Below are 26,803 nucleotides of genomic sequence, written 5' to 3'. Positions count from 1 at the left end.
GGATTTACAATCAATTTATACAAGTAAAGCCGGTTTTTCAATTAAAATAAATATAAAAAAATCTTTATTGCATTAAAGCTATTAAGAGGGGGTCATGAATGGGAGTCTTTTGAAATCTTGGATTGTAAAAAAAAAAAAGAACCTTTTGTCCAGATTTTTATTAAAATTAGCAAAATTTGATGCTGGGATGCAGATAATAAGGTGAACTTTCATTTAAAAGAACAAATTTATTAGATTCTAACTTCTACTTTTTAATATTTTTACAAAGGTAGATTATTTTTGGTTGATTTATAATGTTTTTAATTGGCATTGTTAAGGGGGGGGGGGGGGGGGTGTAACTATGACACAGTGCATTTTCTAAAGGAATATACATGGAATTTTCCTATTTTTTAATTTTAGCCGGAGAAAAGCGTATGGTGACCAAATTTTTTCTTTTGATATTCTCAAAGTATTCATTAACAGCTATATTTTCGTATTTCATTTGACAATTCTATCGTTTAGATTGGTTTCTAATAATATTATCCTTTCTGTTCCTGTATAAGCCAAACACAATATGTCATTCTGTTACAACCTTAAGATTCCCATACCACCTTAACATCAGAATTTAATTAAACTATTTGGACCATTGCATTTGCTTGCAAAACTACAAACGTTTGCGCGCAGATTTTGGTTACATTTGTGCACAATATTTGACAGATACACTAAGGTAAATACAGGTAATAATGCTTATTTGTTTGTTTAGTCATTCAATTATTTACAAGTACAAGTACGTGCCGAAAGTTTGAGGTCATATGCTTGAAGATTCTAAAGTGTGCTTACTTCTAATCCTGGTATTCTATGAATTGCATTTTGCCCTTCAAAACTATCATCAAAACATGTTCAGAATTATTAGTTTATAATTAACATTTATCACGAAGTTAAACAAACGAATTATAATCGTTCATATTTGTTCCGGACCATATGAGTATTTGGACCATACGCGTATGGTCATGACCATATGGGTATACTCATATGGTCCGACCAAACGCGTATGGTCCGACCGTACGCGTATGGTCGGACCGTATGACTATAATAATCGTTTGGTTATTAACAGGCCGGACCATATGAGTATTTTGACCATATATGTATATAAATTACCTATATATGAATATGATAGCGTCTTTTTAATGATCGGTCATACCATATATGAAGAGATTAGAAGTATTAAAAGTAAACTGTTACAGAGTGTTAATTACCCCGACCATACGCGTACGGTCGGACCATACGCGTACGGTCGGACCATACGCGTATGGTCGGACCATATGAGTATATACCCATATGGTCATGACCATACGCGTATGGTCCAAATACTTATATGGTCCGGAACATATTCATCTTTATTTTTATCTGAAATTACCTGTAAAATAATAGCGAGCAAAAATAACCAAAAGCTATGCGCAAACGTACAAAAAATGTTATCCCCAAATGCGCACAAACGTAATGCGCCCAAAACATTCCAACATAGTTTAAAGATCTATTCAAAAGTATACTGATTTTTTGCAATAAGAAAATTTTTACTCTTATCCTAAGATATGTAAAAAATTGCTTGAAAACAATGTTTTCGATGTTCAAAAATGCAAATACAAGTTGACGGTATAATGTTTTTCAGTAACGGGTCTCTAGTTGGTGATGCATTTATCTTTATCAGTACCATTGCACGCAACATACAAATGTTTTTCCTTTGTGAGTGGAAAAGTCGCAAGACAACCCAGTACTTATTAATTATGCTGATTGGTTGAATTATATTATCTCTTTTATATACACAAATAAAGGCAACCGTAGTATACCGCTGTTCGCAATTCAATAATCAATTGAGAAAAAACAAAACAAATCCCGGTTACAAACTAAATCTGAGGGAAATGTAACACATAAAAGAGGAGAACTACGAAACAACAGAAACACAACATTAAAACGTAACACACACAGAAACAAACTATGATATAACAATGGCCATTTTCCTGACTTGGTATAAGACATTTTAAGAAAAAAAGGTGGGTTGAAACTGGTTTTGTAGCATGCAGGTATATTAACAAATGCAAACGCTAATTCGGGTTTTACATTCAAGTTTGCCTACAGCTTTGAACTATCTTGCAACTTGTCAAGACATGGAATCATCGGAAAATTATTTCCTCAGAGTAAACTTTTGCGGCAAATATTTTTAAAAATTGTTCATGTATCTATATTTTATACTCCTGTGGTTATTTTTGACAATTGAAAACGTGAAGAATTCAAATTTTTAGTTACATTATTCTGTACACTGTATTAATCTATACACTGTTTCTACAAAATGTTCTATAAAAGCTGTTATCTTTACATTTAAAATAACACTTTACAAAGTCGTTGAGATTTTACTGCATTTCTGAATTTATCTTTAACAGAAAAGTGCATACTAATACATTTGAAATTTCGAAATAAATAAGCTTCTTTAAAAGTCAAAAAGTGCTTTGTGTAATTTAAAAATATTTTGCTTCAGATCGGTAATCAATCTTCATATAATGATTAAATTTAATACGCGAAGCAGATCAACAAAACTATGAAAATTGTTAAGCAGCTGAGGTACAAAGATGTAGGAACACGGCTTAACCAAGTGCTACATGTAAGAGTTCCATTTTATTTTACCAATTATATAAATGGCATTTTTTGAAGCTGCATTAACAATGAATGTTTCATAGTTCCTTATAATATTGACACAAAGAAAAATCTCACTGATTGATTCCTGTTCGATTACAACTATTAAGAAAAGTAATGTTTTCTTAACAGTAGACCGACGGAAAAAGGACCTCATTACTATATGAGTTTTTTTTCTCTCTCAGAAATCACAAATATCAATTGACATAAACATGTAAAGAATACAATATAATCATTTAACAGTAAAATTAAATATTTACTTTGTGTAAAGTTGCATTTTGTGATATCGATCGTCAGATATATTTTTCAATGCCTTAAATATACAAATGCAAAATACTTTAATAAGAATGAAGTTGTATCCCCCCAAAAAATGGAAAAGATCTATATTTCTGAAACAATTAGCAAATAATTTCATAGCTGATTTTGATTGAAACATTGTACTTTTTAACCGTACCTTTGTACTGTCTGGGTTTGCATTTCTGTCTGAAAATAATAATAAATTAAATGACCTAATGTGATACTTAATACAACCACTTAGTTTCTTATGCAAAGCTGTCTGAAATGATTAAATTATAGTATATCTAATTTATACGAATATCTCATTGAATTTATCTGTGACAAATATTTCAATATTTCAATGTTAGATTCAATATTAATGTTTAAACTTTCATTTGTCTTCGTATTCACAAATCAATAATTTCTGTTAACAGTATCCTTGTGTTCAATGTATTCATTTTTTTCCACACGGGTTTTGTCATCCTCTGATAGGTTAACATATCCATGAAAAGAACCAATAACCAGTACAAAAGATCTGTTTGTCTAAATAGATGTATCGTCACAAGGAGACCCGATGTTTTAATTTATTTTTTGTTGCAAAATAAAAAAAACAAAAAAACCAAAAAAAAAAACGAGGAAAATTCAGAACGGAAAATTCCTAATCAAATTGCAAAATCAAAAGCTCTAACACATCAAACGGTTTGAAGACAACTGTCATATTTCTGACTTGTTACAGGCATTTTCTTTTGTAGCAAGATGGTGAATAAGAGCCGGCGCCATAAAACCTTTTTTTTAATTTTACTCAGCTAAGAATGAGAACTTTTTCATCCGCCATAAAAAATATTCTCAACGTTGAGAATATTCTTAGCTGAGAATTTTTTTTCTTTGCTGAGATTTTTTTTCTCAGTGATGTTAGCGGTAAAAAACATAAAAAAGAATCTATGATAGACAAAATGACAAGTAGCTTTTTGTAAGCATCGGTAAATAGAAAGTTTGTAAGCATCTGTTTATGGACAAAAAGTCACAGCTAGAATACTGTGTATAAATTCAGGATGTACTTAGGTGAGGTTTTGGAATTTGTGTCAAATGTTTGGACTCCTTGGTGTTTTTCCATACAATACAATGTAAAATATGTTGCCCCATGACACCCATTTATTTTTTCATATTAGACCTAATAGCTCATGAAAGGTCATTTACCAAAATTTTAGAAGATTCTTGATTTTCTTTCTTTTGTTTTGAGACCCATTACTACCAATGCAAATATAAGGTAAAAGGCCGAGTTAGCCTTTTCCCGCCATATTTTAAATCTCAAATATCTCGAAAAGAAGTTCCATGACCTATCAATATTTTTATCTTATTTTTATCCTCAAATGTTGATCTACCAGATTAAAGTATCAATTTTAACTTCTTAATATATTAATTTTCACCTAACCTCACCTTAGTTCCAGCCTAATGAGTTCCTAAGGTGGCAATTGTTTAAAATTATAAGAGAAAATTCCTGAAATTTTTTGAGTTATTTACCCGTACCTTCTTATAAATATATATATTTTTAATAATCATTTATTGATTCATATTGTTTTTTTATACAGATTAAATGTTGTCTTCGTTGACTTTTATGTGAAGAGTGTTTTCTTTCACGTCCGCACTTCTATCTACATAAGTAATAACACTAGTTTGTCTTGAATTCACCAAATAAGGATTTTATTTCCATTACAATTGTTTTAAAGGAAGGACAACCTCAAAAGGATTTATTTCTGTGCTGTATAATTAAAAGAATGACATTTAAAAAATAATGTTATTGCTCTTTTATACACGCAAAAAGTAGGAAAATCATCGTTTTATACCTACCAATTGAACCATCGGTATTCTGCGAATTGGTCTCCTGAAAAACAAATTTAGGTCAATGTCCTGAAATCTATGATTACTAATTTATCAACCAACGGATCTTTATTTTATTTTGTTGCATAGTTAAAACTCCGAGTATCGATCGTGTCGATGGCTTTTATATAGTTGATGATATTGCTAACAGTAAGTTCAAACCAAGTCCTTGCAAATATTTATATACGTTCAAATAATTTATCAATGTACCCTGCGATATTGCTTTTAACACAGAAGGCTCCATAAAGATAAACAGTAAACAGAAAAGAAAATAAAATAAATGAAAACCTGGAAGACAAACAATAAAGGTGATGGCCGGTTTGAAATGTTAGAAGTGTTAAATCTTTCAAATAATATTTTAAACTCATTCCTATAATTCAAAACTTTATATACAAAATACTTAACTAAAGAAATCATTTAACAAATTAAAAAGTGTTCAGCCTGTGCACGTGGATTTACAATCAATTTATACAAGTAAAGCCGGTTTTTCAATTAAAATAAATAAAAAAAAATCTCTCTTGCATTAAAGCTATTAAGAGGGGGTCATTAATTGGGAGTCTTTTGAAATCTTGGATTGTAAAAAAAAAAAGGAACCTTTTGTCCAGATTTTTATTAAAATTAGCAAAATTTGATGCTGGGATGCAGATAATAAGGTGAACTTTCATTTAAAAGAACAAATTTATTAGATTCTAACTTCTACTTTTTAATATTTTTACAAAGGTAGATTGTTTTTGGTTGATTTTTAATGTTTTTAATTGGCATTGTTAAGGGGGGGTAACTATGACACAGTGCATTTTCTGAAGGAATATACATGGAATTTTCCTATTTTTTATTTTAGCCGGAGAAAAGCGTATGGTGACCAAATCTTTTCTTTTGATATTCTCAAAGTATTCATTAACAGCTATATTTTCGTATTTCATTTGACAATTCTATCGTTTAGATTGGTTTCTAATAATATTATCCTTTCTATTCCTGTATAAGCCAAACACAATATGTCATTCTGTTACAACCTTAAGATTCCCATACCACCTTAACATCAGAATTTAATTAAACTATTTGGACCATTGCATTTGCTTGCAAAACTACAAACATTTGCGCGCAGATTTTGGTTACATTTGTGCACACTATTTGACAGATACACTAAGGTAAATACAGGTAATAATGCTTATTTGTTTGTTTAGTCATTCAATTATTTACAAGTACAAGTACGTGCCGAAAGTTTGAGGTCATATGCTTGAAGATTTTAAAGTGTGCTTACTTCTAATCCTGGTATTCTATGAATTGCATTTTGCCCTTCAAAACTATCATCAAAACATGTTCAGAATTATTAGTTTATAATTAACATTTATCACGAAGTTAAACAAACGAATTATAATCGTTCATATTTGTTCCGGACCATATGAGTATTTGGACCATACGCGTGTGGTCATGACCATATGGGTATACTCATATGGTCCGACCATACGCGTATGGTCCGACCGTACGCGTATGGTTGGACCGTATGACTATAATAATCGTTTGGTTATTAACAGGCCGGACCATCTTAGTATTTTGACCATATATGTATATAAATTACCTATATATGAATATGATAGCGTCTTTTTAATGAACGGTCATACCATATATGAAGAGATAAGAAGAATTAAAAGAAAACTGTTACAGAGTGTTAATTACCCCGACCATACGCGTACGGTCGGACCATACGCGTATGGTCGGACCATATGAGTATATACCCATATGGTCATGACCATACGCGTATGGTCCAAATACTTATATGGTCCGGAACATATTCATCTTTATTTTTATCTGAAATTACCTGTAAAATAATAGCGAGCAAAAATAACCAAAAGCTATGCGCAAACGTACAAAAAATGTTATTCCCAAATGCGCACAAACGTAATGCGCCCAAAACATTCCAACATAGTTTAAAGATCTATTCAAAAGTATACTGATTTTTTGCAATAAGAAAATTTTTACACTTATCCTAAGATATGTAAAAAATTGCTTGAAAACAATGTTTTCGATGTTCAAAAATGCAAATACAAGTTGACGGTATAATGTTTTTTCAGTAACAGGTCTCTAGTTGGTGATGCATTCATCTTTATCAGTACCATTGCACGCAACATACAAATGTTTTTCCTTTGTGAGTGGAAAAGTCGCAAGACAACCTAGTACGTACTAATTATGCTGATTGGTTGAATTATATTATCTCTTTTATATACATAAATAAAGGCAACCGTAGTATACCGCTGTTCGCAATTCAAAAATCAATTGAGAAAAAACAAAACAAATCCCGGTTACAAACTAAATCTGAGGGAAATGTAACACATAAAAGAGGAGAACTACGAAACAACAGAAACACAACATTAAAACGTAACACACACAGAAACAAACTATGATATAACAATGGCCATTTTCCTGACTTGGTATAAGACATTTTAAGAAAAAAAGGTGGGTTGAAACTGGTTTTGTAGCATGCAGGTATATTAAAAAATGCAAACGCTAATTCGGGTTTTACATTCAAGTTTGCCTACAGCTTTGAACTATCTTGCAACTTGTCAAGACATGGAATCATCGGAAAATTATTTCCTCAGAGTAAACTTTTGCGGCAAATATTTTTATAAATTGTTCATGTATCTATATTCTATACTCCTGTGGTTATTTTTGACACTTGAAAACGTGAAGAATTCAAATGTTTAGTTACATTATTCTATACACTGTATTAATCTATACACTGTTTCTACAAAATGTTCTATACAAGCTGTTATCTTTACATTTAAAATAAGACTTTACAAAGTCGTTGAGATTTTACCGCATTTCTGAATTTATCTTTAACAGAAAAGTGCATACTAATAGATTTGAAATTTCGAAATAAATAAGCTTCTTTAAAAGTCAAAAAGTGCTTTGTGTAATTTAAAAATATTTTGCTTCAGATCGGTAATCAATCTTCATATAATGATTAAATTTAATACGCGAAGCAGATCAACAAAACTATGAAAATTGTTAAGCAGCTGAGGTACAAAGATGTAGGAACACGGCTTAACCAAGTGCTACATGTAAGAGTTCCATTTTATTTTACCAATTATATAAATGGCATTTTTTGAAGCTGCATTAACAATGAATGTTTCATAGTTCCTTATAATATTGACACAAAGAAAAATCTCACTGATTGATTCCTGTTCGATTACAACTATTAAGAAAAGTAATGTTTTCTTAACAGTAGACCGACGGAAAAAGGACCTCATTACTATATGAGTTTTTTTTCTCTCTCAGAAATCACAAATATCAATTGACATAAACATGTAAAGAATACAATATAATCATTTAACAGTAAAATTAAATATTTACTTTGTGTAAAGTTGCATTTTGTGATATCGATCGTCAGATATATTTTTCAATCCATTAAATATACAAATGCAAAATACTTTAATAAAAATAAAGTTGTATCCCCCCCAAAAAATGGAAAAGATCTATATTTCTGAAACAATTAGCAATTAATTTCATAGCTGATTTTGATTGAAACATAGTACTTTTTAACCGTACCTTTGTACTGTCTGGGTTTGCATTTCTGTCTGAAAATAATAATAAATTAAATGACCTAATGTGATACTTAATACAACCACTTAGTTTCTTATGCAAAGCTGTCTGAAATGATTAAATTATAGTATATCTAATTTATACGAATATCTCATTGAATTTATCTGTGACAAATATTTCAATATTTCAATGTTAGATTCAATATTAATGTTAAAACTTTCATTTGTCTTCGTATTCACAAATCAATAATTTCTGTTAACAGTATCCTTGTGTTCAATGTATTCATTTTTTTCCACACGGGTTTTGTCATCCTCTGATAGGTTAACATATCCATTAAAAAACCAATAACCAGTACAAAAGAGCTGTTTGTCTAAATAGATGTATCGTCACTAGGAGACCCGATGTTGTTGCAAAAAAAAAAAAAATAAAAAAAAAAGAACGGAAAATTCCTAATCAAATTGCAAAATCAAAAGCTCTAACACATCAAACGCTTGAAAGACAACTGTCATATTTCTGACTTGTTACAGGCATTTTCTTTTGTAGCAAAATGGTGAATAAGACCCGGCGCCATAAATTTTTTTTTTATTTTACTCAGCTAAGAATGAGAACTTTTTCATCCGCCATAAAAAAAATTCTCAACGTTGAGAATATTCTTAGCTGAGAATTTTTTTTATTTGCTGAGAATTTTTTTCTCAGTGATGTAAGCGGTAAAATAGATGTTTGAAAACTTAAAAGTATACCAAACTTCGCTAAAACTCAGTTTTTTTCTCTTTAGCAATATTGTAAAACATAAAAAAGAATCTATGATAGACAAAATGACAAGTAGCATTTTGTAAGCATCGGTAAATGGAAAGTTTGTAAGCATCTGTTAATGGGCAAAAAGTCACAGCTTGAATACTGTATATAAATTAAGGATGTACTTAGGTGAGGTTTTGGAATTTGTGTCAAATGTTTGGACTCCTTGGTGTTTTTCCATACAATATAATGTAAAATATGTTACCCCATGACACCCATTTATTTTTTCATATAAGACCTAATAGCTCATGAAAGGTCATTTACCAAAATTTTAGAAATTCTTGATTTTCTTTCTTTTGTTTTGAGACCCATTACTACCAATGCAAATATAAGGTAAAAGGCCGAGTTAGCCTTTTCCCGCCATATTTTAAATCTCAAATATCTCGAAAAGAAGTTCCATGACCTATCAATATTTTTATCTTATTTTTATCCTCAAATGTTGATCTACCAGATTAAAGTATCAATTTTAACTTCTTAATATATTAATTTTCACCTAACCTCACCTTAGTACATCCCTAAGGAGTTCCTAAGGTGGCAATTGTTTAAAATTATAAGAGAAAATTCTTGAAATATTTTGAGTTGTTTACCCGTACCTTCTTATAAATATATATATTTTTAATAATTATTTACTTATTCATATGTTTTTTTATACAGATTAAATGTAGTCTTCGTTGACGTTTAAGTGAAGAGTGTTTTCTTTCACGTCAGGACTTCTATCGTGTATGGCATGCCAAATAAACATTTATTACGGATTAATAACATTGATAATGTATCCAGACGACATAAGAAGACACCATGTGACAATTTAAAGTCATTTGTTTATAAGAGTGAAACTACCAACACACAACCAAAAATATATATAAAACCAGATGTTTTTAGGCAGCAATCACCTGATTTTTGTGGGGGGGGGGGGGGGGGGGCGATTTTTGAAATTTTTTTCAGTTTTAGGAGAGAGAAAAAATAAATTTTACCCTGAGAAAAAAAAATGTTTGTTTCACCCTCAGCTGCCACTATATTTAAGGCTAAAAGTTTTCGACAAAAAATTTAATTCGTTTTCAATATTCGAGATATTGATACAGAATTTAATAATTTTAATACAATTTAACAATTATGCAAGTAGTAAAATTGCTCTCTGAGTAAAATATCATATTGCCCTGTCAGAAAGAGAAAATGGAAATACGACATCGTGTGAGAAGGCCTTTGTTAATATAAAAAAGAAGATATGGTATGATTGCCAATGAAACAATTATCCACAAAAGACCAAAATAACACAAACATTAACAACTATAGGTCACTGTACGGCCTTCAACAATGAGCAAAGCGCATAGTCTGGTATTATTTTAATTTTATTTTCTTGTGTACAATTTGGTATGTCATTCATCATCACTGAACTAGTATATTATATTTGTTTAGGGGCCAGCTCAAGGAAGCCTCTGGGTGCAGTAAAATATAAATTCTCGTTACATTGAAGACCTGTTGGTGACCTTCTGCTGATGTTTTTTCTCTGGTTGGGTTACTATCTCTTTGACACATTCCCCATTTCCATTCTCATTTTTATTGCATATCATATTGGTCATTTCATTTATCACCTAGTGAAAATATTTTTTTCGAAAATAAAAACTTAAATTTATTTAACAAAACTATCAGTCACAATGATATAAGAGGGTCTTGATACCGGGAAAAGGGGAGTGGGGTGGTTCCATTTTTCCGTATTCTGTAAATCTATTGGCCCTTTTTTCTTTATTCAGTAAGGAAATGTTTTCTGTAAAATTCTTGCGTTCTGATCGTCTTTTTTGTCTGTATCAACGACATATATATGACATATGACGACACTACCCAGATTACCCCCCCCGAACACACACACATACTTTTCCCCTTCCCCCGAATCTGTCACTATGCTGCACAAATGATAAATTAATCAATTTTGACTATGATCTGTTTAAAACCAAACAGGGGGGAGGAGGAATTATTTAACTTTATTCCTAATAATTTAGTATCTGAGATATTTGATGATTTTCAATGCATTTGGTAAATGGACATCAAGTTTAGCACCTATTTATTCAGTCTTTTTCTTTTTTCTGTTTTCAACTCATTTCTTTCTTTCTTTCTTTTTTTCAGTTGGGGGGGGGGGGGGATTTCTATTCTCAAAATCACCTTGTATATCTTAGGTAATTTCAAGTAAAGATCTGATATACAAGCGGGATATATAATGCATATATATAATGCATAATACTCCCAGTGAAGGAGTATCTACAATGAGAAGCTGTTTAATTGGTTGGTTTTTTTTTGTGGTCTCTTTTAAAATTCGGTAAGATTAATATGCTACAACCTACTAACAAAAATGGGGTTATCAACTCAAGTTTTTGATTCTCATATGCTACCACAGAATTATAAGACATTATGATTTTTCGTATACAATTTTATTTAAAGTAGAAATTTTAAGATTTGAAATGTGAAAATGTCTACTTTGAAAACAAAATTTAAGACCCAATTTATGTTTACTATATATCTCTTATACGCTTCGAGATCCTTAAAAACCTTATTGACATTTAATTCTTTATCAAAATACCCTCAAAAGCAACACGATTATTTCTTTACTTAAGTATGGTATTGGCTATACTCAAATATTTAAGAATTCTTAACTTTGAGTAAAAAAATATCTGAGAATTGTTTTATGGCTGTGTATTTTGCTGAGAATAAAAAAGTTGAGAAAATTCTCAGGCTGAGTATAAAAACTTTACTCAAATAGTTTTATGGCGCCGGGTCTTATAGCTAACTTATCCTTTAACTTGTATGACAGTCGCACAAAAGTCCATTATATTGACAACAATGTGTGAACAAAACAAACATACATTATGAATGCATGTGTCTGTCCCAATTCAGGAGCCTGTCATTCAGTGGTTGTCGTTTGTTTTGATTACATATTCATTTTCGTTATTTTTTTATTCATAAATAGGGCCGTTAGTTTCCTCGTTTGAATTGTTTTACATTGTCATTTATGGGCTTTTTATAGCTAAATATGCGATATTGGTTTTGCTCATTGTTGAAGGCTATATGGATAATATATTTTTTTATTTCTGTATCATTTGGTCTTTTGCAATCTTACCACATCTTTATATACATATATAAAGGTGTAAAACATAATTTTTACATGTGTAGATATATATATTCATTAGATAAAATAGTAAAATAAGTAAAAATTGAACAGTTCCATTCTATCCATTTCATCCTCCCATTGGGACTCTTCAGGATAACTGAATCGGTATGAGCGACGTCGTTAAGGCGGTTTGTGATGTTCCGGCATTGTTTGTTATTAAACATTCTCTGGATTTAATGTCTATCGGGACGTTATTATGAAATAACGTTCCATCTCTTTTCTGTATGATTCATCCCGTATACCTTTAAAAATAGGCATTATTTGAAAATGCTTTTTACCACACGTGTCAAGTTGCGTACTAATTGGCGAATTTCTGTATTGTGGGTGTTTTATTTGTTCTTTGTTAATTCGCACCCGTTCACAGAAGCTGTTTCCGGTCTGTATATAATGATTATCGTGACAACCCGGATATGTGACGCAGTAAATAAGATTTGTTGTCTCACAAGTCATATTGGTATTCACATGAAATGTTTTGCCATCTTTAAATGATAATGATTTTATTTTATCCGTTTTTAAATTTTTTATATGTTGATCGCAAACACCGCATCTTGAATCTCCGCAAGAATTTATTTCAAAGACTCTAACCTTCAATTCGAACCAAGCTCTGGTAAAGTGTTTCTTTAAGTTTTTAGGTTGTCTTTGGCTGTAGATTAAGTTTCTTCCGGTATCAATTTTTTCATAGTTTCGCTTTCATTTAGAATCGGAAGGTTTGCTTTTATTGTATTAAAAACGTTCTGGTTAATACGGATCATGTGTACTTACAAACGGTATTTTCTTTAAGTTTTTATCCGTGTCTTGTACTTCCGGGGTTCGTAATTCTTGAAGTGTCAGTAGTTTAGATTTTTGAATTCCATTTTCGATTAGACCCTTTGGGTATAAGTGTTGTGTCAAAAAGCCTTTTAATTTATTCAAACGTACTTCTCGAATGACATTGTCCGATACTATTGCACAAATCCGCCTGGCCATACAGTAAGGTATATTTCTTTTTGTGTGGGATGGATGACACGACAACAAATTTAAGTATTGATGGATGTCTGTTGATTTATAATAAATATCCGTTGTTATATGTCTACCTGATTTTAAGATGAGGATATCGAAAAATGGTAGTGTGTGTCATTGGTTTCCATGGTGAATTTAATAGACGGATGTAAGGAGTTGATAAGATCTGTAAATTTATTTGAATCCTTTTCTGATCTGCTCCAAAATATTATGCAGTCATCTAAACATCTTTTCCAAAACTGACTGTTTTAATTTAGGTCCTATAGATATAGTATTCACATAACTTTTTTGTATCCTGCTTTCATTAGAAGCGAACGGATGCATTTGAATCAATATTTATGTTTGCAGTTCATTTTGCGGTCTCCGTAAACATGTTGTCGCTTTATTTAAAAGTAACGTCGGCAAAATAAAGGAACATATTTCCATGCGTAAATTATAAATTGTCGGATAAAACATGATTAGATGGTACATTACAGGAAAATATAACATGGAGGTGTAGTCGCTACAAAAAAGGCGAAAGGGTATCACCAGCCCAGTAGCCAGTACTTCGGTTCTGGCATGAAAATACGGATTTTTTGTGTTATTAAAATTTGCTGTTACAAAATGATAGAAATTATTATAAATTAAGGAATGTATCTTTCTCGTGCAAAGCTCTGATGTCTTTCACGGATTTGGCTATACTTTTTGGACCTTTTGGGTTATAGCTCTTCATCTTTTATATAAGCTTCGGATTTCAAATATTTTGGTCACGAGCATCACTGAAGAGACATGTCTTGTCGAAATGCGCATCTGGTGCAAGAAAATTAGTACCGTTTACTTATATTTTCTACCACTGGGTCGATGCCTCTGCTGGTGGACTATTAGTCCCCGAGGGTATCACCAGCCCAGTAGCCAGTACTTCGGTACTGGCATAAAAATACGGATTTTTTGTGTTATTAAAATTTGCTGTTACAAAATGATAGAAATTATTATAAATTAAGGAATGTATCTCCCTCGTGCAAAGCTCTGATGTCTTTCACGGATTTGGCTATACTTTTTGGACCTTTTGGGTTATAGCTCTTCATCTTTTATATAAGCTTTGGATTTCAAATATTTTGGCAACGAGCATCACTGAAGAGACATGTATTGTCGAAATGCGCATCTGGTGCAAGAAAATTTGTACCGTTAATTTTATTTACTACCACTGGGTCGATGCCTCTGCTGGTGGACTATTAGTCCCCGAGGGTATCACCAGCCCAGTAGCCAGTACTTCGGTACTGGCATGAAAATACGGATTTTTTGTGTTATTAAAATTTGCTGTTACAAAATGATAGAAATTATTATAAATTAAGGAATGTATCTCCCTCGTGCAAAGCTCTGATTTCTTTCAAGGATTTGGCTATACTTTTTGGACCTTTTGGGTTATAACTCTTCATCTTTTATATAAGCTTTGGATTTCAAATATTTTGGCCACGAGCATCACTGAAGAGACATGTATTGTCGAAATGCGCATCTGTTGCAAGAAAATTAGAACCGTTAATTTTATTTACTACCACTGGGTCGATGCCTCTGCTGGTGGACTATTAGTCCCCGATGGTATCACCAGCCCAGTAGCCAGTACTTCGGTACTGGCATGAAAATACGGATTTTTTGTGTTATTAAAATTTGCTGTTACAATGTGTTACAAAATGATAGAAATTATTATAAATTAAGGAATGTATCTCCCTCGTGCAAAGCTCTGATTTCTTTCACGGATTTGGCTATACTTTTTGGACCTTTTGGGTTATAGCTCTTCATCTTTTATATAAGCTTTGGATTTCAAATATTTTGGTCAAGAGCATCACTGAAGAGACATGTATTGTCGAAATGCGCATCTGGTGCAAGAAAATTAGTACCGTTAATTTTATCTAAGCTCGGCAAAATAAACAACGCCTTTCTCTCTCATTTAAATCAAACAAATAAATCAATTTAACATATTCCAACCATACATGTAATCGAATTTTGTATCTTTTAATTTTAAAAGGACGATTGTAAGGGGAGTTGTTACCATAAGCAATAGACTGTGTACGGCAAGCTACATCAATTATAACAATATTTATTACGCACGAGTTGTCAAAAATTAGTTTACAAGAAATATACAGTCTTCTGTGACATCTAAATTACCTTTTTAACAATTATTACATGGTCGGTCTTTGAGTTTGAGAATCATTCACTTCAGAATGCTGTTAAATTATACTGCCTTTTACATATGGTATAAACCTTATAACGCTATAGTATACAAAAGGATCGTTTTACATTGAGTGTTATTTAACGTTTTTTTTATGACCTCGAACCTTACCCTTTTGGTCCATCGCACTTAAGCGTTATATACAATCGTACTTTAGCGAAGTAACAACCATCGCACTTTAGCGTGATACACCATCGTACTTTAGCGTGAGACACCATCGTACTTTAGCGTATACCCTCGCACTTTAGCGTGACCATCGCACTTTAGAGTCCTACATATATATATACATATATATAAACAACTCGTCTAAACCTCAACCCAACAATATTCGATCTGCAAATTTGCTTTCGCAAATGTTTTGTTTTTCCCTCGACGAGATTCGAACCCATGCTACTGAGATATATCGTGACACCAAATCGCTTGCACTGTAGCCGGCGAGCTTAACCACACGGTCACGTGGGCTTCATTAAAATGAATCTTTCGGTGACCGGGTGTTAGCTTTCCACGTCAGTTTTTATCTAGCGTCGTATTTCAGTACATGATATATAAGACATGCAGATTTTATTTTTACAGATCAGCTAAAGTATCTGTAGAAAAAGATCCTACAAATTAATGTAAGAAACTGTCACAGAAAGAATTATATTTATAAGTACGTCTGAACCAGTGACAACTCTACAACAGATTTGTCCATCGGAGCACCAGCAGTGATGGTGATACATGGCTGTGTATACGTACATTCTGTATATAAAACTCGTCTAGACAATTTGTTTTGGCAACTTTTTTGTTCTTCCCTCGCCGGGATTCGAACACATGCTACCGAGATTTTGTGACACCAAATCGCCTGCACTGTGGCCGGCACGCTAGACCACACGACCACATGGACTTCATTGAAATGAAGCTTTCGTATATTTATACAAGTCTAAATTGATAAATACGTTCAAACCTATGGTTGCGTTGGATAAAAACCGCATTTTTATACGTGTACATGTAAAACAAATTTCGTTGTAGAAGGGTCTAAATACAGAACAAACAACATTATCTAAATGACCAAGAAAGTAAAAAAAGAATATTTAAACAAAACGCATTTGACTAACAGGTCGAACAACTGATGTTCTTTAACACTACCATTGGCGATTGCCAAATAAAATTGATCACAAGATGTAACAAAAGGGATCTTAATATAGATTTAATACTAAACAGAAAACAATAAATTTGTGGCCAAGATGTTATGTCACAAAGTTAAGGTGTCAATTGTTTTTGGTACATTAGATCCTGATTTCGACAATAGTTGTCTGTTCAGTGATGTTAGAGATCGAAACGATATTTAGAAGGCCATATAATTTACCCGCAATTTAAGATAGACTCTTGAATTTTAAGATTCCATATAAGATGAACGGATCTTATAAACCGGAGAGAAAATATGATACAAATGAAAAAATATAACTCTAAATTGAAATCTACGTTCAAACCTATGATTGCGTTGGATTAAAACCTCAATTTTTATACGTGTGAATGTAAACCAAATTTTGTTGTAGATGGGTCTGAATATATATATATATACCAAGTACGTCTGAACCAGTGAGAACTCTTCAACATATTTATTCATCAGATCATCAGCAGTGATGGTGATACATGGCTGTGCACATTTTGCATATACAACTCGTCTAAACATCAGATCTAACATTGTTGGGTTGATGTTGAGACGAGTTGTAAATACAGAATATACACAGCCATGTATAGGGGTACAGCAGTCAACATGTGTTTTAATCTTATTCACTATGTAACAAAATATGTAACCGAGAAGCACTTAAAGGCATATAGAAAAAGGAAAGACAAGTTTACAAACAAAGACCTCAATAACTCAATGGCGGGATGTATAAGTACAGAGCCACGCCAACATGGATCACCAAAGACAACAAGCGCGCATGGAGTTAAGATTTTGAATCCTGGTATATATGATGAGTTTATTAATATGCAGCTGATATTAAAAATAACTGTTAACCTTTTTCCTTCTTTTTAGTAGTATAAGCAATCTTACTTTTTTTCCACCAAACGCCTATAATTGTTAACACTGGTACTGCCGCAGTTGCTAAAGAACCAAACAGTGCGGGTAATAATATATTTAAATCTAAAAAAAGAAAAATCAAAAATTAAGATTACGCTGGCAAAAACCAACATATTCGCAAGAAGGTAAACTATATCAACCAGGTAACATTTTTATCTATAAAAAATCAACAAAGTCGCAAAAGAAATAAGAATATGCGTAATTAGTGTCGTTGTCAGTTTGTTTTAGATTTATTAGTTTGACTGTCCCTTTGGTATCTTTCGTCTTTCTTTTAGTGCTAATAAGACAACTGTCCATTCAAGTTACAATTGAAAAAGTAAATAGCAACTATAAGGTCTAAAATATGACTAGTTGAAATCAATTCGAACAGGAACAACAACATCCAAATCTATATTAAAATGAAGTTACGGAAATTACTTATGAACCACATAAAACAACAACCACTTAACAACAGGTTACTGATTTAGGACAGGTGCAAACAATCAGCGGTTTAAATCGTTTGAACAAGCGCCAATCTTCAATCAAAATAGGTGCAAAACATTACAACATAGAAAGACATATATCTGTGAAGAGGTGATTCTCGCACTGAATTAACGATTGTTAGTAAAAATCAACATGGTGTTACCCTTTTTATGTGTATTTTTTTTTATGAAAATGTAATTTTGTCAATTAAATAAAAGGAATGTTCATAAAATTGCTTGGTACTAAAGTTGACCATTATCAAACGTGTGAAAGGGCTATTACATCAAATTTGTACGGGGTAAACTAAGTTTAAAACCAAATAAGACATTCTATTGACAATAACATTTCTACACGAGTACAGCGTGTACAGTTTGATGCAGACCAAGCATGATGTGCAATCATTAACACGACGTAAACTTCACGTGCATTTATGAGAAAAGTAAAATCACTAAAATACTGAACTAGGGGAAAATCCATTCGGAAAGTCCATACTCACATGGCAAAATCAAATGACAAAACGCATCAAAAACTAATGGACAAGAACTGTCATTTTCCTGACTTGGTACATGCATTTTCAAATGTAGAAAATGGTAAACGTCACGCTTAATATTCATTTATTTCCATTTCGAGTTTTAATGATTCTTTGTTTACACTCTATGATAAAACCGTTTCGAATGATATACATGATACACTGACTTGGCATATCGCATGATATGTTACATGTGTTTGAAAATTATTGACTTTTTTAGGTATTGGATAGCCTGGAAACTTTTTGCCAAATCTATTGTATATCATTTGTTAAATTTTAAACTGTTTATGAGAGTTCAACCAAGAAAAAAACATATGTACATACGTTCTTGCAGTCTTTTGTTTTGGATAATATTTGTGTGATTTTTGATTAATTGCAACAACGCACATGCAATTGAAAGACATGCATGCTTTGTAATTAAGTGTAAATTTCTTGCAAATCAAGTAAACTAATACTTTTAATAATAAGAATTCAATTATGCTAAATTTTAAATAAACATTCAATTCAACGAGAAATATACTTTATTTTCATTTTGACAGCTTATGGTTAACCCGAATAAGTAAACGCTTTAGGAAACATACTAAATTTACATTTACAATGAGTAAACGTAATTAATTAATGTAATGCACGTTCATTGAGTGGACATTAACCGATTTTCATTGTGACAGCTTACTTCGAACTTTATTTGGCATTTTTAACTTTTTTGGATTCGAGCGTCACTGATGAGTCTTTTGTAGTCGAAACGCGCCTCTGACGTATAGACTTAATTTAGTCCTGGTATCTATGATTTGTTTATTTACACATTAATTTTAGCAAACGAAAATTATAAAAAAAAACTAGTTTGCGTTATTCCTGGTGTACATCTAACTGTAAATAAATTTTTCATGTATAACATCTTATATGAATTAGAAGATGTGATATGAGTGTCAATAGAAAAACTCTTCATCCCAGTTTTAATGTATAAATTTTTTTATAGATCACAGTACAGCCTTAAACATGGACCCTTGTCTCAAATCAAACGGAAAGCTATAAAGAGCCCCAAAATGAGTACATGACTAATTTTAACCTATTTACACCACCAGGATTGAACATAAGAACCGTTATGTCATTTGCTCAATATTTAGCGTTCGTATTTGCCCTTTAATCCCTTTTTTCCTTTCGTGGTTTTATTTAGAGTTTTGTGTGTCTGAATGTCATATATCCAGGTATATTTAAAATTCAGGATATTCCAGAAACCTGACAGTCTGGAGTCGCTGTTTCACAAGAAAAACCCTTACGACTCAGATTTATCTTAAGTTATAACAATTCAGTATACTAACGATCGATCTAAGTCCTTCTTTTTTTTTGGTGAAACTGACTCCTGGTTTTTTTGGACATAGGAGGATACATACAAATGGAAATGTACGACTAATGATATGAGTGTTCCCTTCCAATTATCAACTTCTTATTTCTCAACAGTAGGAAACCCTCACGATGTTCAAATATATTGGCCTCCAACATCCCTGAGAAGCATTGCTTAATTATAATAAGCGCATCTACTGCTTTGACAATAGTACCACTAATTCTATTAATGAATTATAAAGTTTAAACATCGTCTGAAGGATATTGCTATTTATTTTTCCACGATGTTCTAGAACACTCTTCCACTAATGAGTAAAATACCAAGAATACCGAACTATGAATACACTTTTCGCTAATATGTAGTGATACGAAAATATCCAATCGATGGAACTATATGATAAACTTACCAACACTAGCTGAACTTTTTTCTTCCTCTTTGTTTTTCTCGTCCTTATTGTTTTTGTTACCATTATTGGCAATCAAAATAACTCTGTCAAGGAAATCTAGATACATTTGGTGTCTTGTCACTTTACATGACTTACATTCATCCATCTGTATTTTCATTGTTTCCATGTCCTGTAAACTTAAGGGAGGATATGTTGGGCCAATAACTGTTAAAAGAGTAAAAAAAATTGTGTTGGTGCATATATAAACGATATAATATAAAGTATTACATATCTCTTAAGTATTTTTATTGACATTCTAGATCATTCAAAAACTAAAATCCAAAGTGCATGCAATAATATATATCTTTTGATTCATACCTTGGAGTTTTTTTTTAAAACTTTTCTTTGATTTCAGGTTTGTGTTCGACACAGGTTTTTTGAATAACAGTTTTTTGGTGTTTATCCCTTTTGGCTGTATAGACATATTATCTACAGAGAACAATTGACATTTGGGAGGTTTACTGGCAATCCTAGTTAATAAAGATCGGAATTTGTAACCATACGGTGGTACCCAAAAAAAAATATAAATTTCAAAACAAATGAACCAATCACTTTCTCGGAAAAAAATGGTTGGATACATAGCAGTTTGACAATCACTAATTTTGTTCAAACTTCCTGTGTTTTCAGTTTTAGTATATGTAAGATAAAAATCTTACCACGCGACTGTACCGTTATCTTTGATAACATTGTAGATGGCTTTTTTGGACTGTAGAATAAGATCTCTAACATAGATACTTTCTCCCGACAGAATTCATAGTTCATTGTGAAATCTACTTTATTGTCACATCTTAAATTTTTCTCTGTAACAAGCTGAAAAAAGTAAACTTTACATTATAGGGCAAGTGCACAAGTGACAAGATGTGTATTGTATAAACATCATATAATATGAAAAACATCACATATCTACATAATCAAACACAAATGCAAAGATAGACTGTTTCTCGATAAGGACTCCATGGCTGCACAAAAATATATTGTAAAAGAAGATATCATGTTCTTTCCGGAATCAGACTTCCTCCGCCTCAACAAATGGCCGCTTCAAAATAGCTAACTTGTGCAAAGAGTTGAGTTAAACACTGACACAGCAGTCAATCAATCCGATTCTTATTATATAGAGGTATGGTGAACAGTTAGTCTAATGCAGGACAACACAAAAAAAGATAACAACCACCTGTTATTTAATAGTTATGATACATGTGAAAAAGTGAAATACATTAACAACAAACCAGAAAATTCATTTCTAAAAGTCTTAAATTCGTAGTTGCTTTGGTTTGAATAGAATCAAATAGTTCAGACTTGAACAGAGATAAAAAAAAATATACATATAAATGGCCTTTTCGCCTATACATTCTGACACTGTCAACGTCTTCAAACATTCTTATCGTCGGGGGAATTTGTTTTCATAGAAAAAAGAAAAGTACCAGGTCAAAACATTTGTTAAGCATTACCTGCTAAGTAGTAGGTGGTTTGGTACTGCCAAGATAACTATCATGATGCTTTAATTATCGCCTGATCAATTGTTCAAATGTTAGAATACTGAGATGCTAAGTCCCTTAAGCAAATATTACCCAACCCTCTCCCAAGTAAGGGAGGGTTGGAATCCCGCTAACATATTTAACCCTTCCACATTATGTAAGATTGTATATGTTCTGTTAAATTATTCCTTTTACATTGATACACGATGATGACTGTTGTTCCCATATTTTATTTATTAAGTCTGTTTAGTTCACGTAGCATTGTAAATATAACGGAATTTGATTACACTAACATCAAGGTGAGAGGTTAAGTGCTTTTAAACAAGGTTTAATCAACCATTTTCTACTTTTGAAAATGCCTGTACTAAGCCAGGAGTATGACAGTTCTTGTCCATTCGTTTTTGAAGTGTTTTGTCATTTGATTTTGCCATGTGATGAGTTTTTCGTTCATTTTCTGTTTACAAACTAGGCTGTTAGTTTTCTCGTTTGAATTGTTTCACCATTGTCATTTCGGAGAATTTTGTAGCTGTATGTGCGTATTGGCTTTGAACATTGTTGAAGGCCGTACGTTGTTCTAGCTATAGTTGATGATTTATTCTCTTGGGAATAGTTGTATCATTGACAATCATCCCACACCCTTTTTTCAATATATAATAATTTGGTCTTTAAATTTTTCGGTATGAGCAAAACTGGTAAACGCATTCGTTTGTATTCAAAATTAAAATATTTTTTTTACCTATCCAATTGTATTTATATTACTAACAATATCATATACATTCCAGAATACTTTTCCTTTCATCTGATGTTAAATAAAAGGATGCATTCCGAAGCATTCTAAAAGAAAGCACTTGTAGGATATAAAATTGGAGCAAAATTATTGTGTTCAATTTATAATTCCTGTCGGAAATGATCCAAAAACAACAAAATTGGAAATAAACGGTTTAAACCAAAATAAATAATAAATATAAAGACCAAAACAATATTAAAGAAATTTGATTTAAGTCATATCTCACATAAAACGTTTCGATCTAATATCTAATACGTTGATATAATCGGACAAAAGAACTCCCGGTAGTTGATCTTGACGTTGGTTATTTCGGACATTTTATTTGTTTGTGAGTAAATTGGTCAAGTTTATGCACTAATAAAGTCCTTTAAAAAGGCGTTTAATCCTATAATAACACAGCATAATTACAGAATGTCTTCCATATTCATAACAAAAACTTTTAAATTATAAATTAGTATATTATTTCTTTTTCTTTTTATATACATAGATCTATATAGATTAAACACTCATTGACTTACCATACTTTGATTTGCATACAGTAATATTGACTGGTCTTTGTGACGAATATCCAAAGCCCATCCTCTTAGAATAAGTGTATCATTTCTGTCACAAGGTAGTGCTATATCAGACATTTTAAAGCACATGCCGGATAAACTGTAATTGTTGTTTATAATATTTACACCAATGAGGTAAAGTGAGCAGGGAGGGTCTATCTGATACGCATCGGATGTGATGTGGAATGTTTTCTCATCTTGGGTAAGTGCAAATACTCCACACATGCTGGTATTATGAAATCTTCCTACAGAAACTGCAATAAAAGTAAAATGTTTTATAGTACAACATGTTTCGTTGAATTGTGAAACATTTGAAACATTATGTGTTATTATTACGATGACGACCACACAAGCTCTTTTTGTACTAGGTAACTGGTTTTACCGACCAACCTCATTTATATGTTACTCTAACAGATCAGTAAACTTTCAACATGTTCAGATTTTAGCTTGTCAGTTAAAGGAAAACTACAAGGATCAAACGGTAGAGTAGGAATAATCTTTATGAAATCATTAAGGACATAATCCTGAATAGGTTGACCTGTCTTTTGTGTTTTTATTTAGTTTTATAGCTTTTTTAAGATCCCCATACATCTTTTTTCGAGTTTGTTATTATGTTGTTCTGTTACCACATTGTTCAAGATTAGGCAGAGAGCCCCCTGCAAACACGCGTTACTCCTCTAACCTCTTAGTGTGCTCTTTATAAGTCAGGAGATTGAGTTCTGTGGTTGTCGCTTGTGGTTTTGTTTTCATTTGTTTTGCAATAATAGTATGGTACATAAATCAATTACTCGTTTGAATTATTGTGTGGCTGTTTAATAACGTACTATGTGGTAATAGTTGATGTTAAAGGCGTATGTCGACCTGAAGTTGTTTATTTCTACTACGTCATTGAGTACCGTTTTGACAGCTGTCTCATTGGCAAATCATATCACATTTTCTTTGCGTTTAAAAAATTAGGAATGGAAATGGGGAATGTGTCAGAGAGACAACAACCCGACCATAGGGAAGACAACAGCAGAAGGTCGCCAACAGGTTTGTAATGCAGTGATAAATTCCCGCACCCGGAGGCGTCCTTCAGCTGGCCCCTTTACAAATAGTATGCATAAAAATCATACACTACAAATACTAATTTACAAGAAAATGAAAAGAGGTGAATTTCATTAGAAACTAAAAAACATTGCCTGACTATAATCAAACATACAGACGATATGATACCAACTGAACTATTTCTGACATTCGCAAATCTGCTTATAAAATAATTATTTTAATCGGAGCGGTCGATACAAATAACCCACATTTAGCTTGCGTGTTTAAAGTTTGTTCATTGAGGAATGACTGTAAGATTTTGTTCTGTCTATGACGGAATAACATAAAAAATGTGGTGGATACTGAATGACCAGCGTAGCGGGTTATTGTAAAGTGTGCACCACATAGTTTATGTACAGAAAACTGTATTACAGTCATTCCTCATAATTCAATTCTAAATTCTAAAGCGGAGTAAATCATGAAAAAACGTTGATGATGTCACGGTCGAATGACTAAATTGTGTCTATATGCTGACAGCCAATAAGAAGAAGCGTTACAACCAAAATTAAACTATTGTACAATATCAAACTATTATTAAGTATAATTTACCGATGTATTCTATGTTCTATGTAACGTACTATATCTAGTAATTTTATAGTATGACTTACCATTTGCATGTGTAGAATATTTAGATTCTGTAGTGCCAATAAACATACAAATCAACAGCGCGTTAAAGCAAACGCCTGTGCAAACCATTTTGGAGTTTTTAATAAAATAAACTCCTGTTCTACAAAATAAAGGTTTTTTGTTAGTTAATTTTGTAAATTTCTGTAATATTATACATTCTATACTGACTAACTTTATAAAACGAAACACAAATGTTTTCTATTTTTTTCATCAAACCATGACATGTTATTTTAATAGAATACGTAAGAGAAAGTGATACAATTGAATATTGGTGAAGAAGAAAAACAAGACTCGACGAGATTTGAAAATAATGTTTAACCAAATGAAAAATTTAGATCTTTAAACAGAAGAAACACAAAAAACAAAGAAAATGATCAAGTTATCAATTAAATACCCACACTGAAAAACAAATTACAACACAATAACTAAAGAGAAGCGACGAAAAGACAGATTATTAAAAATCATATCCAAACTACCCTACGACTAGGATTATTGTGGTTATTGTCATATTTTCGTTAGTCGTGAATGAGAGGACATGTGAAATATGCAAGTCACATAAAAAATGTAAAACATTCACTATAATCGTTCTTTATTAACTTCTAATCACATGAATCAGGTATAAAGTTATGCAATATTAAGTAACTTAGTTGGCAAAGAAATCTGATGATATTAATTATATAGATATACAAAAGCGTCATAGTAAACTGATCTTTTTTAAATTTTCACAAGGTTAATATTTTTTAATGTCATGTTAATAAGATATTTGGATGACAATTGGCTTTCAATAATGACAACTTAAACGTGATTTATCCTGTCGAACTGACTTTTAATACCAGGAATTCTAAAACTAGCAAACAACACTGTCCTTTCCTGGATCTTAATATCCATATTGTTAACGGGAAACTTAATACAAAAATGTACGATTCAAGAGATGATTTTCTTTTCTCCATTTTCAGTGAGAGACGTTTCCTTGTCACCATCTTAGGAGATTTATATATTTTGTTCGAGTATGTCGTATATGCTACAACGTTTATGATTTTAACGCAAGAAATCATAAACTAGTAAAAACATGTAATTAATTTTATCATCGGTACAAGGATATTTTTGATAAATATAAACCAACATGCAGATGTCATACATTTATGTATTCCACATCATATATTTTATGGTAATCTTCTTTACAAAGCACAAAAATGTCGGCAATAACCCCATTGGCTAACCAAACCTTTAAACATACTTATTCAAAAGGGATATAGTTACGATATTGTTGTCAGGTCATCAAGGATTGCATATTTTGGGATATATATATTGATTCAATCATAGGGTCTTTGCCTTGGAAATATACACATTTATTATAAAACTAGTAATTGGTATTTCGTATGATGAAGACACAATCTTTCACTCAGTTTAATTGAGGTCTCGAGCTGGCATGTCAGTAACTGTTAGTAGTCCTTCGTTAATTTATGTGTAATTTTTATTTTGCTTATCTTCATATGTTACCTTTTATGAAATCGTACTCGGACTTCTTTTAAACTGAGTTTTACTGTGCGTTTTTGCTCTGTGTTTCTCTATTCTACATTGGCTAGTTGTTAATGGGGAGGGATGATATCTCCCAAAACATATTTATCCCTGCAGCATGTGTGCGCATATCCGAAGTCAGAAGCCTCTAGCCTTTGTAAGTCTTGATCTAATATGTTTTGTAAATTTCGTTTGACGTTCATTTTCACTGAACAAGTACACAATTTTATTAAGGCTCCAGCCTAGGCACACCTCCTGGTGCTGGCATTTCCAATTCAATTTTATTTCACTAATTTTCACGATTGAATAAAAAAAATCATAGATTATTTTTCTTATATTTTTAACTAATCTGCTAAAAAGTAAAAACACAAAAAAAATGAACTCCGAGGAAAATTCAA

General features: G+C 31.8%; 1 protein-coding gene across 1 annotated transcript; it reads right to left on the bottom strand.

Moving 5' to 3' along the window:
* Positions 1-518: 518 nt before the first annotated feature.
* Positions 519-25,050, bottom strand: LOC139526675 (uncharacterized). Its single transcript, XM_071321837.1, has 9 exons — positions 24,869-25,050; positions 23,139-23,428; positions 21,015-21,168; positions 20,320-20,523; positions 17,554-17,643; positions 8,365-8,393; positions 4,792-4,825; positions 3,122-3,150; positions 519-533 (listed from the first exon to the last, which is right to left on the bottom strand). The coding sequence occupies exons 1-9, from the start codon at positions 24,954-24,956 to the stop codon at positions 519-521; spliced, it is 933 nt and encodes a 310-aa protein (XP_071177938.1). The 5' UTR covers positions 24,957-25,050.
* Between the last annotated feature and the right edge of the window lie 1,753 nt (positions 25,051-26,803).

The sequence above is a fragment of the Mytilus edulis genome, chromosome 6 (genome assembly GCF_963676685.1).
Source record: "Mytilus edulis chromosome 6, xbMytEdul2.2, whole genome shotgun sequence".
Lineage (NCBI taxonomy): Eukaryota > Metazoa > Mollusca > Bivalvia > Mytilida > Mytilidae > Mytilus > Mytilus edulis.
The sequence above is the reverse complement of the archived record's forward strand: the minus strand, read 5'-3'. Positions and strand labels throughout refer to the sequence as shown.

Coding starts and splice junctions, on each gene's coding strand:
- LOC139526675 (XM_071321837.1), bottom strand. CDS start 24,956: ATGGTTTGCACAGGCGTTTGCTTTAACGCGCTGTTGATTTGTATGTTT. Junction 20,524..21,014: donor GATAACGGTACAGTCGCGTG/GTAAGATTTTTA, acceptor CTCTTTTAACAG/TTATTGGCCCAACATATCCT. Junction 3,151..4,791: donor GAATACCGATGGTTCAATTG/GTAGGTATAAAA, acceptor TATTATTTTCAG/ACAGAAATGCAAACCCAGAC.